General features: G+C 45.4%; 1 protein-coding gene across 2 annotated transcripts; it reads left to right on the forward strand.

Annotated features, from left to right (window-relative positions):
- Positions 1-37: 37 nt before the first annotated feature.
- LOC100871170 (protein FAM151B) lies at positions 38-10,497 on the forward strand. Of its 2 annotated transcripts, none has more exons than XM_031916425.2 (5): positions 38-206; positions 7,305-7,436; positions 8,450-8,676; positions 8,766-8,905; positions 8,979-10,497. In XM_031916425.2, exons 2-5 carry the CDS (start codon positions 7,313-7,315, stop codon positions 9,385-9,387), a joined length of 900 nt encoding a protein of 299 aa, XP_031772285.2. In that variant the 5' UTR covers positions 38-206; positions 7,305-7,312; the 3' UTR covers positions 9,388-10,497. The 2 variants fall into 2 exon arrangements, with proteins under 2 accessions (XP_031772285.2, XP_003689916.2); XM_003689868.4 differs by lacking the exon at positions 38-206 and adding an exon at positions 2,396-2,914.
- Positions 10,498-11,476: the final 979 nt, after the last annotated feature.

Raw genomic sequence — 11,476 nt, forward strand, 5'->3', positions numbered from 1 at the left:
GCTTATATAACATTCTTCGTTAACACTAGCAATATTCAATATCTGACATTCCAGTAAAAGAAACACGAGCGTTCGATCGATGTCGATTGAAAATCGCTTTGGTAAACCTCTCATTCGGGTTGCGTTAAGAGGGATCGGTGAGAAGTGAAACACTGGCAAAGGAGGAAGGCGAAAGAAAGGAGCCAAAGGAAAGGAAAGTAACGGAGGTAGGCGATTTCAAAATGTCACAATACGAAAGAAAATGCGGATGGGAATCGCGTTTTACGAGGTGACGTGGAATAAAATAGAGCGAATAACCGGTGAAACGAAGAGTTTGCGCGTATAACCGGTGCGAGTGTAAGCAACGTTGACCTCGAGTCGCCGAAAGCCACGTAAGACGTGTTTACCAATTAATCGAATAGACACGAAGCGCCACTGTAACTAGAAAGAAACGAATTTAGTCGGTAAGTCGACACAATTTTCTAGCAGTCGAATAAGAGAAGGGAAATCTTCGATCGCGCGAGAAATCTTCGTTCGCCCTTCGTTTCGTTGGGATCGGTAGCCTTTTCGAGCGAAAATGCATAAAACAGGCATCGAAACGTCTAATCGTCACGTCGCGACGCGTCGGTTTCTTTCAATTCCGACTTTAAAGAGGATATCTACGAGCGCTCGAGTCGTCGTAAGAAGGAAGGGCGGAGAGTCGAGGGGAGAGAAAGAGAGCTTCGACTCGCGCTACAAAAGAGAGTATTCCCTATTGTCTCGGGGAAACTGCCATTTTCTATTGTATCTGAACAGCGCCGGCCCTGAGTTTGCTTCCTTCTACATAGGAGTGCGCGCGCGCGTTATCGCATGTGCACACACGTAGGCACAGAGCACGCACAGGAAGGGGAGGGGAGAGAAGGAGGAGGAGGAGGAGGAGGAGGAGACACAGTGTCGACCTGGAAAATTTGGAACGCGCCGATGCATTTCCTCTTCCTTGCTCGCTCGGGAAACGAGTCAAGGACAAGTCCGGAAGTTACGAGACCGATTTAGGAACGACCTTTTCGCGCGAGGCCGCTCGTTTTCGAGTATTTGTGAGAAACTCCTATATCCTTTCGAATTTATTTCTCGCCTTACGTAACGGGATATCGTAACGCCAGATTAAATATTTATCCTCTCTCGTTCCCTCGACCGCTTACGAATGGAAAATGAATTTCCCAAGAGTCGATTATTTCGTCACATGCCTCGCGATTATCGCGATGAAATAAATATCAAAATTAAATTCAACGATTGCGCAAGGAATAAGGGTAACCCTTCGTTCCCACTCTTATTACGCGCCAGTTATAAGTGCGCTCTTTTTCCTTCCTTTTTTTCATTTTTTTCTCTTTCGTGTTCCATTTTCTCCCCCGAATTTGTTTCTCAATTCAAAGGAATATTTTTATACGCGATTTTTTTTTTTTTTTTTTACAAGCGATCGTAAATAATCGTAAAAGTGCAAATAGAACGCAAGAACGATCGGTTGTTCAACTCTACATACGCGTTCGGCGAGATAAGAATTAGTTTTTTTCCGCGACTCGATTGACAATGCATCGTTGCCTTGTAAATTTCCTTGGCTTGGAAGTACAACGAGATCGAGGTGACTAGATCGCAAAACGTGGCGCAAAAGGTTCGCGTCACGTACTCGTTTACCCTTCCTCGATCGCGAACCCTCGACAGATGTTTCAAAGCCGACCGACCCTTCACCGATCCGAGAAACGAGCCCTGTCGTCGGGTTTACGGCTCGATTAGGGCTCACGCGTCCAACACATGTCGCGTCGAACGATATGCACGCGTTTTCGCAATGGTAATCACAATCCTCTCGCCCAGATAAATTTTCGCAGACAGGATGCGCGCGTCTTTCGATCGCCGTTGAACTATACGCTATATCGTATCGTAGATGGTTTCGATTATTCGATTCCCGTCCATCCAATTTCGAGAAAAATTCGTATCTCGCGTCCAAGAGTGTAAATCTTACGTAAGACTACGATCCTACGTTATTACGCATAATTTTAGATTTGAAAAATACATCGTTTGCACAGATGCACAGCGCGACTCGTTCGTCGACTATCGATCCCGGCCCGTTATCAATTACACGGGATATTTGAACAATTTTCCGATAAACGCGAAACGACACCTGGTTTTCGACCTTACCTCTCGTCCGTTCCTTCGTTTATTCCATCCTTACTTATTCATACTTCACTTACTCGTCGCACGACAAAACGAAGCGTTTTATCGCCAAATTTTCGGAGGCGATGGAAAATTGAATTGGAAGAGCGCGAATCCTTTCTTTCTTTCTTCGAGCCGGCTTCTAATTCGATCCTGCCCCCCTTCCCTCTGTATTCAAAGCGGGCGAAAGAGCGAGAAGAGCCCTTTCCCCACGGCCTGTTATTCACCCCACGTTTTTATCCACGGTGTCCGGAAGCGTGAAGCGTGGGACACGCGTGCGGGTGTTGCGCGGCGCATCGGGAAACATGGAAGGCAGAGAAGGCAGGCGCGAATCGAACGGAATCGAGCGGAGTCGAATCGAATGGTGTGGAATCGAATGAGCGGAGCAGTTAGCGAGGCGGAGTGGCGCGCGCGCTCAGCTCCGTGTTGCACGCGGCTCCGCCGTATTGTGTGTACGGAGTTGGATTTCGAGGATCGATCGTGGACGGTACGGGACGACCGACAGTCAGGTACAGTCAGTCGTTTCGAGGCTACCGAGCTAAACGGGTGTCGTTCGACGTTCAGAGCCGCGCCGGTTCTGCCCTCTTCCTCTTTCTCTTCCAAACTGTTGTAGACTGCTGTTCGTCGTTCGACCGCGCGCCTATCTCGCTTCTCTCTTTCTCCTCGCGCGATTACGGTGCACGCTCCTCTTCGGAGACCATGAAGAGTGTCGTAAAGACGGCGTCCAGTCTTCTCGCCTTGGCGGTGATCCGTAAGTTTTTTCCCCCCATCTTTCTCTTTTTCTCTCGCTCTCTCTCTCTCTCTCTCTCTCTGTCTTTTCTTCTTTCTTTCTTTCGTTCGAAAGTGAAATAGCGAGCGATACCCGAAAACCGAGCGTTCGATCGCGTTTTCCAGTGTGTCGCAAATTGACGCAATTAAATCTCGTCGCAAAGATACGAGACTCGGTTCGAACGAAATGAAACACGGTCGATTTTTTCCAAATTTTATCTCCTCCCGTTTCGCAAACGAATAAAACTTATACGCTCACCGCTCATCGATTTTCTTCCTCTCTCATCTTCTTTGCCTGCATTTTAAACTCTGACCACTCTCTCCTTTCAAAAACGAGGACCACCACCGATTACCGATAACGCTCACGCTGAGAATAACGGACGGAATTTCCGTTTTCGCACGATCAAATTCCAACGACCAAAAGATCGATCGATTTCTAATCTTTTTTGTGCTTTCGTGTCGCGATGTAACTATTCGAAAAAAACCGACCAATAACTCGAAACGGCGAGGGTACACACTGGGCGTAACCCGATTCTCCCGTTGATACTCGTAACACTTCCTTTCCACTCTTCCTCCTTTATTTATTTTCCTCGTACTTTCGCACACGCGTTTCCTCTCTCCTTTATTTCCCCGTTGACGAGTCAGCATTTTCCACTCGTATCGCCGAGCCGAGAACTCTTAAAAATAGACTGCCGTTTCACACGATGGTGGTGCGCGAGGCAACCAAGTATTCTCTCGCAAAATTTTCTAGAGAAGGAGAGGCGAGACTTATCGTTTCCAGTTTAGACGTTTTTTGCGGTCTGGCCTGCGAAGGAAGAAGGAAGAAAATTATCGTTCGACGCGAATTATCTCTACTCGCAAAACCGCAAACTTCCATCCGCGCGAAACAAAATCGGATCTCTTTTCCTTCGCGAGACGGAAGAAGGAACAAAAACGCGCCAAAATTTCGAACTTCGCCGAGTTCTCGAGCGCAAGTTTAACGAACGGCGCAACGTGTATACCCTGACGAACGTTGAAGCCACGACGTTCGAAAAGCGCATTCAGGCGAGAACAAAGGGGCGCGTCTGCGGAATTCTTCGAATAATTATTCCCCAGCACACCACAGAGTATAGAGAGGGGAACAAGGGAGAGGAAAGTCACGCAAACAATTAACGGAGAAAAATTAAATAATCTTCGTTCCCATTACGAAGGAGGGGGGGGTGGAAGGGGGAGACCTATCTAGGAGCAGTTCTAATTAGACTAATCGACTTGGGCAGGGATCGATATTTTCCGAGATTTTCTGTTTAACAACGATAAACAGAAAGAAGCGACCAGTTATCGGGCTAATTAACGACCGACCGTCACTTATAAATACGGAACAACTGCGACCACCGTGTATCGTTTGCCGTAAATATTACCGGGGATCTGTGAAAATACACGGATTGCCTGCAACCGGGGTGGGGAGAGGCGGCAACGTGATTATCGGTGAAAATGGTATTACGAAAACGAGATTTGCGGAAAGATCGATGAAGCTGTCGCGCATTCGAGAGAAAGTTGTTTGTTACGAATTGTTATATGGATCATACGAGGGTAGGGACGCGAGGAGAAGAATCGAAAGAAGAAAAGGAACGAAAGCTCGTCACCGGTTTACACGGAGAAATCGATAAGATTGATTCGAGTTTCTCGGTAACTTCTCTTTTAAATTTGCTTTTAATCGGCACGGGTGACACGAGCAACGTCATCCTCGCGATCATTCCTATAGGCCCGACTGTAGCCTTTAAGATTATTATTACCCGTTTTCCGTCGTTGTATCCTTATTTAAATACACGTATCGGGGAAAGGTGACTCATGAAGCAATTCTCGATCGCGTTATCAGTCTCGAAAGCCGTACGCTGTAAAAATATTTGCTCGTGATAAGATTCTTATTAAAAAATGTTACTTATAAAATGATCTAACTCTATGAGCCAATGTACATATATATATAAAATTATTTATCGTGTCATTTCAAATATGAATTTCGATAAAAAAGATACGAGAAATTTTTGATACTCGTCTTTCGCGTTCAAAAATAAACGCATCAAGGTGTGTCGATCGAATTCTTCGACGGTTATCAAACGTTACGCGTAAACGGCCAAGTTGAACGAAGGATGGATCTTTTCGAATCTTTTATACGTTCGATCGTGTATCGTTCGGATGGGACGAAATCCATTAATCGTCGATCGATTAATTTCGCTCGATCGATAAGAGGAGGAGCAAGAACGGAGACACGAACGGGGTTTGGAAAAGGATGGAAAAGGCATTTCTAATCCTTCGAATCGCGTGTCATGCGGTGCCAACAAACTCGTAATGGTATCGCCTCGTGGAAATAAATCACGGTGCAATCTATCGCGTTATTATCGTATCAAGACTACTTTGTCATCAACAGGGTTGCACACTCTGTTTTGACGACGCGCTTTCGCGTCACGAAGCGGCGTTTGTCACCGTTGGTCGTCCAAGACGTTTTTTCCTTTTTTTTTTTTCACCGAAAACACGAATGCCGTGGTCGAATACGTGCCTCGAACACGTGGTGTCTATGCTCACGATTCCTACGTGACCAACATCGATATCCGCTACACAGGGACAAGGTTACACGCGTGGAGACTGGCGATCGTCGCTCGACCTGGAAATTGGAATTTCCGATAATTTGGAGATTTCGATCGGCTCGACGGAAATAAGTGTGGGAAAACAAATTTCAGCGGGGCTCGAAACCCACTCTCCCGATGACGATTCGAGTGTGGAAAGTGGACTGTCGCTCGCCAGCTTTCACTTAAGATCAAGACCGCGAGAGTAAATGGCGCGCATGTCCGAACGATGTCGCAACTGGAAACTAGACTAGAAGAAGAAGAAGACGAAGAAGAAGAAGAAGAAGAAGAAACGAAAAGAGAAAACGAGCAGTTTCGAAAGTGCGAATCGCGATAACGAATCCTCTAATCCGTCGATAATTATTTTCAAGAACAACGTGACAAGGCTTGCGTTTAAAAAAAAAAAAGAGTAAATTTTTTTACGTAAGCGTGGTTCGTGGAAACGGAGAGGAGGAGGATCGATGGAAAATCGATGGAAACGCAGACGGATCGGTTGTGTGCACGATTTCGCTCTTCTCGCCTCTCGAAACTCTGTGCCGGTTCTTTGAACCGGCGTCGACCAACCATTGCGGGGTAAAAGAATGGGTCGGCGGATTGTTCACGTTCTTCTCGTTGAAGCTGGTTCGACGACCGTCGCCAGCCAAAGGTGTGCGGAATCGATGACTCGGATCGCTGCAAGTCGGTCGACCATCGTCGCCACCGATTCGCGATATATTCGCGCCCTCCCTTCGTATTATTATTATTATTATTATTATTATTATTATTATTATTTATACATCGATCGATATCCTCCTTCCTTTTTCGACGCGCGTATCGTTCTTTTTTTTTTTTTTTTTTTCTCCTCTTCTTCTCTTTTTTTATCCTCGCCTCGAGAGAACCGGCAAGGTTTTAAACAGGATAAAAAAGAGAGGGATGGAGGGAGGGAACGAATTAGTCGATCGATATTTATCGATAAGGGAATGATTAATTTTATACCTTCTTTATTATATATATGATTTATATCACGTTCATCAAATATAGGATCACCAGTTTCATTAAATTTAGTAAGCGAAGTATTATTAATAATTGGATTAATTATCTTGATTTAAATATATAGTTATTTTATTAGTTTTATATCGTTTATTCAGATTTATTCATTCAATTTATTTATTTACATTTATTAATCACGGGAAAAACTTATACGTTGAATTTAAAATTAAAAAATGGATTATTAGATTGAATATTTTATTTTAATGATACATCGAGTCCCGTTAAATGTAATGCTTTTAAAATTATATTTTGTTTATTTAAATAGTTTAAAATATCGATTCGCGATATCAATGATATAAATTTTATTCATTTTATATTATTTTAAAAATACTTGTTCGCGGAATTATATTATTTTTATTCAGATCGATAATAATTTCCCTAATAATTTGATGGTTGGAATACCCGGATCAAGTCGAATTCTCGTATTGTTTCAGTTATAATCGAATGCTTGGTTAACGAAAACGTTGCTCTCGCCTGGTCTTTTCTCGAAACTGTTTCTTGTGCTGTGCGAATAGTCACAGAGAGAGAGAGAGAGAGAGGGACTGTAAGGAAGAAACGTGATTATCGATCTCTCGAGGCACAATGAGCGAAGTAGGGCGAGGATTCCTCCTCCCCCTCGCGCCCAAAACTCTCCGAATCCTCGCCTCGAAGCCTTGGCGGCCGAGGAATTCGCGGTTCAATTACGGGGATATTATTGGGTCGAAGGGAATATTAAGAGGGGAAGACGTGTTTCGCGTGTTTCAGACTCTGCCATGTGCGCATCATCCGTCACGGAAACTGTGGCCAACTTCTTCCCCGAGATCGAGGGGAATCTTACCAAGATCACCTGGGCCCACGCCGTCAACGACAAAGCAAAGTTGAACAAAACGTTGGAAGGTGAGTTCGATCGATTATTTTACCCAATAATTTTCCCCCTCCCCTTTTCCCCAAGATTTTATTATTACACGAACGGTACGAGATTCGGACGAATCGTCGTCCTCCAAATTAAAATTTCCAAATTCGAATCTTTGTGCTACGACGTTTTCCTTACCGGTTCGAATGCACTTGGAAAGAGTGCGCGTGGGGAACTTTCGAAGCGGTTGTCGCCGCTCTTCTTAAGAACGCCGTTTCAGATGGCGCCACGAGCGATTCGAATTCGGTGGAGAGTTAGGATCGTAGGAAAGGGGGGACTTGTTTGCACGCCTAATAAATCGATTCATTTTCTTTCGCGTGTGGCGAGAATAGGATGCGGCGGGAGAGAAAAAGGATGATTTTCCGAAGGTTTTCGCGACGATCGTTTATTAACACGCCATTGGTGAACGAAACCGTTCAAAGTCTGTTCCATTTTTAATCCCTTCGTTTCTCTCGCTTCGCCACGTTCCATCGATAAACGGAGCAAAATTTGCTCCAAGGCGTAATAAATGAATCGATTAAAGGTACGAAGTCCGTTTGACAAATCGAGATTATTCCGGATAATTTGAAATAACCCCTTTGCGTGTCGCCATCCTCCATTTTATTATTACGCATATATTTACGTTAGGACTCTTGATTGGTAATCTTTTTAAACATAAATACGAAGGGCTAATATTCGGGAAGAGGATCTTCTCGATCCTCGAAATCGATGGAAAATTCAATAATCGTGAAATCTAGGCGTGAAAATTTTCGAGAAACCTTGTCTCAAATAATCGCAACGCCGACGAAGAAGAAGAAGAGTTTGTTCCGTGACTCGTTCAGCCGTGATCGATATTCGTTGCACGTGTCCACGAGACTAGCCGATTTTCCCTCTTTTTCTCGCCACCTCTTCCCTTTTTGCGCCGCAATTGCACTCCACCGCCACCCTCTACCCCTCCCCTTTAAGGATTTCCCTCTCCATCTCTCTCTCTCGCGAACGAACTCTCGCCTGTTCAAAGGGAACGCGATGATGCTGGAGGCCGACGTTGTGCTCGGCAAAGTAACAGGACAGGACACCGTTCAACCTATAATGGCGCATCCGCCTGCGAACGAGAGCGACCTGTCGCTCGAGAATTTCCTCAACGCCGTGATCGAGAAGAAGGGGAGGAAGGGGATCAAGCTGGACTTCAAGAGCATCGAGGCGTTCAACGGGAGCAAACCTATCCTCGACAAAGTTCGCAACAACGTACGTATATATATCTCGAGTTCTCCTACTTATTTCACACAGGTATCGAATCCTTCTTCCCTTCAACTCGATTTCTTCTTTTTTCTCAGTTGACGTTCCCAGTGTTCCTGAACGCCGATATACTGGAAGGGCCGACGAACGCAACCGCGACACCGGTCGACGCGAAATCCTTCGTGGGCCAAGCGAAGGCGTATCCGGAGTACACGCTGTCGGTCGGCTGGACTACCAAGTAAGAGAGAAAATATAAATATATATATATATAAAACGTCGAAACGATATCGAAAACGCGATATGGATTTCAGCTACACGGAGAACGGGACGGAGAATACCGACCGATACACGGAACAGCAGATCCAACGGATGATAAGTACGTTGAAGGAGCAGAAAGTTGCTCAGCCGGTAACTTACCCGGTGAGGGCAGGCCTCGCGGCGAACGACGCGAGCGTGATCAAGAAGTTGATGGAGAATTCGGACATCAAGAACGCGAGCCTGACCGTGTGGTCGAGCGAGAGGGACAAGGTGGACGCGGACAAGTTGTCGCAGCTGATACGGGAGATCGGGGTCGAGAAGGTGTACGTGGACGTGCCCGACGATCTGATGACCAAGCTTCGATTGTCGGCCGCGTCCAGCCCGAGGTCGCCAGCCGTCGCCCTCGCGCTCGCCGCCACGCTCTTCCTCGCCGTTTCCTCCATCCTGCCGTCCACGTTGTGAACGATCCCTGGGACAGGGGGAGAGGAGGAAGGCGAGGCGATGACGAGATCGGCGAGATCGAATCCATTCGTTAGAAGAAGAACTCCTCGTCGTCGAGCTGCTACCAGCACGTTTTTTTTAGCACGTTTAGCGTTAAGCTTATCCGCGAGACGGACGTTTTTTCTAAGTATTTTAAGGAAGCTTGAAGAAATTAGAGATTGATTATTATTATTATTATTATTATTATCGTTGTTCTCCCTCGCTCGATCTCGATCTCGATCGCGACCACTTTCGATGCTTTCGATCGACACTCTCGACGTTTCCATACTTTCCTCTCCTTCCTCCTCCTCCTCCTCCTCTTCTCCTTGTCTTCTGTTTTTTTCTCTTTTCTCGCGATTTCTCTTCCGTAATTTTAGACAGAGAATCTTTTTTAGAGAGAGCGAGAATCGCGACCAGGCGCGTTTTTTCTTTTCGTATCTCGATTTTTAAGATTAAAAAAAAAAAAAAAGAAAAAGAAAAAAAAAGGGTTAAAAAGTAATAATAATAAGGAGTAGAGTAAGTAAGATAATAAGATATGTAAGAGTAATAATAACGTAATAACGGAAAGTTCGCATCGATAGATCTTGCTTTGATATAATAATTAAGAAAGGAACGTTTGTTTACCGTTTCTTTTTCCTTTTTCTTCCTTCCTTTCTTTTCTTCCTCGATGCATTCCACACACACACACACACACACACATTTTAACGTTGTTATTTTACGTTACATCTTGTAAAACGCGAGCGATGCAATCGAGGAGATCCGATTCGAGATCTTTTCCTTCCTTCCACGACGATACCACAGCGGACGTATCGTAGGTGGCGCGATTATTACCCATCGTACCCATTTAGTGTTCATCGACGTATCTCCTGTACCTGCCTTCGACATATCTCAGACATAGTTTCAGGAACAAGAAATGCGGAAACGGACAAAAAAAAAAGAGAAAAGAAAAGAAGAGAAACGGTATATATATATATATATTAAACTTTATCGAAGCTGTAACGCCGTAAGCCAAAGGATTGTGAATGCGATTGTGAATACGGTGCACCCGCGCACCGAGTTTGATAACGAAACAATAAAATTATGCGCAAAATCGATCCGACATTTCTTCGTCGAACCTTCGTTTTTCCTTCCTTCCTTCCTTTACGCGAGGAAGGGATTTCTTTCAAGAAGGTGGTCCACTCGAAGAAGCACATCTACAACTTGCCAACCACGATCGAATCGGAAGGATTATGGAAAATTTCTGGGCCAATTCAACTTCGACGCTCTCTGTTTTCTATTTTTTCCCCGGCGTTTCGATCGGTACTCGTTAAGTTGACAGAGATAATGCTCGTTGCGTGCCAATCGCCGAGGAATCTCATTGTTTATCGAGGGAATTTTTTTCGCGGCAACGTTCGGTGCCAAGGTAACACGGTGAAAGAAAAGAGGGAGGAGTGGGGGGAGGTAGCTGTGGTGGGGAGAGATGTCAAGGGTCACGATCGCTGTTATTGGAAAAAAGATATTCAGGAATTTTTGTTTCTCTCTATCCGCCAACTTTTCCGCCAACATTTGTAACAAAAGTTGAGAAGAGAGTCGGTCGTGGTTGACAGAGTTTCGTAGACAACAAAGTGACCTACAAGCGCAATCTCGTCGCGATAACCTCCTGAACCTGGGCAAAAGTTTTTAGACCGAAAGCTACGCGCTCGGACGACCGAATTTGATGGATTCGCAATTGGATCTGCGTTTCCTGTCCCAGATCGACGCGGCGCATCGATGGAAATCCCCCCTCCTCCCCCCCCCACCAATTTCGAACGAAATTCTCTGTTGGAGAAGCGCGTTTGAACGAACGTCGGGTGGCAGATCGTTTGGCAAATCGACTCGAGGCCGTCTCGAGATAATAATCGGTAATGCGATAAAAAAGAAGAAAAAGAAAAAACGCGAGATTTACACACATTTTGCCCGCGTGATAGCAACGTTGGATGATCCCGCCTCTTAAATTTTCTCGGCACGCCGCGTGGAAACGACCGCATTCCACGGCAGTGTCTTACACGCGGCCCAACTCGACTCGTCATTTATTCGTCCACCACCCCGTTCC

Source organism: Apis florea, unplaced genomic scaffold (assembly GCF_048593485.1).
Source record: "Apis florea isolate Af1SG1 unplaced genomic scaffold, ASM4859348v1 contig_2293_pilon, whole genome shotgun sequence".
Lineage (NCBI taxonomy): Eukaryota > Metazoa > Arthropoda > Insecta > Hymenoptera > Apidae > Apis > Apis florea.

Coding starts and splice junctions, on each gene's coding strand:
- LOC100871170 (XM_003689868.4), top strand. CDS start 2,863: ATGAAGAGTGTCGTAAAGACGGCGTCCAGTCTTCTCGCCTTGGCGGTG. Junction 2,915..7,304: donor TCTCGCCTTGGCGGTGATCC/GTAAGTTTTTTC, acceptor CGCGTGTTTCAG/ACTCTGCCATGTGCGCATCA. Junction 8,677..8,765: donor TCGACAAAGTTCGCAACAAC/GTACGTATATAT, acceptor CTTTTTTCTCAG/TTGACGTTCCCAGTGTTCCT.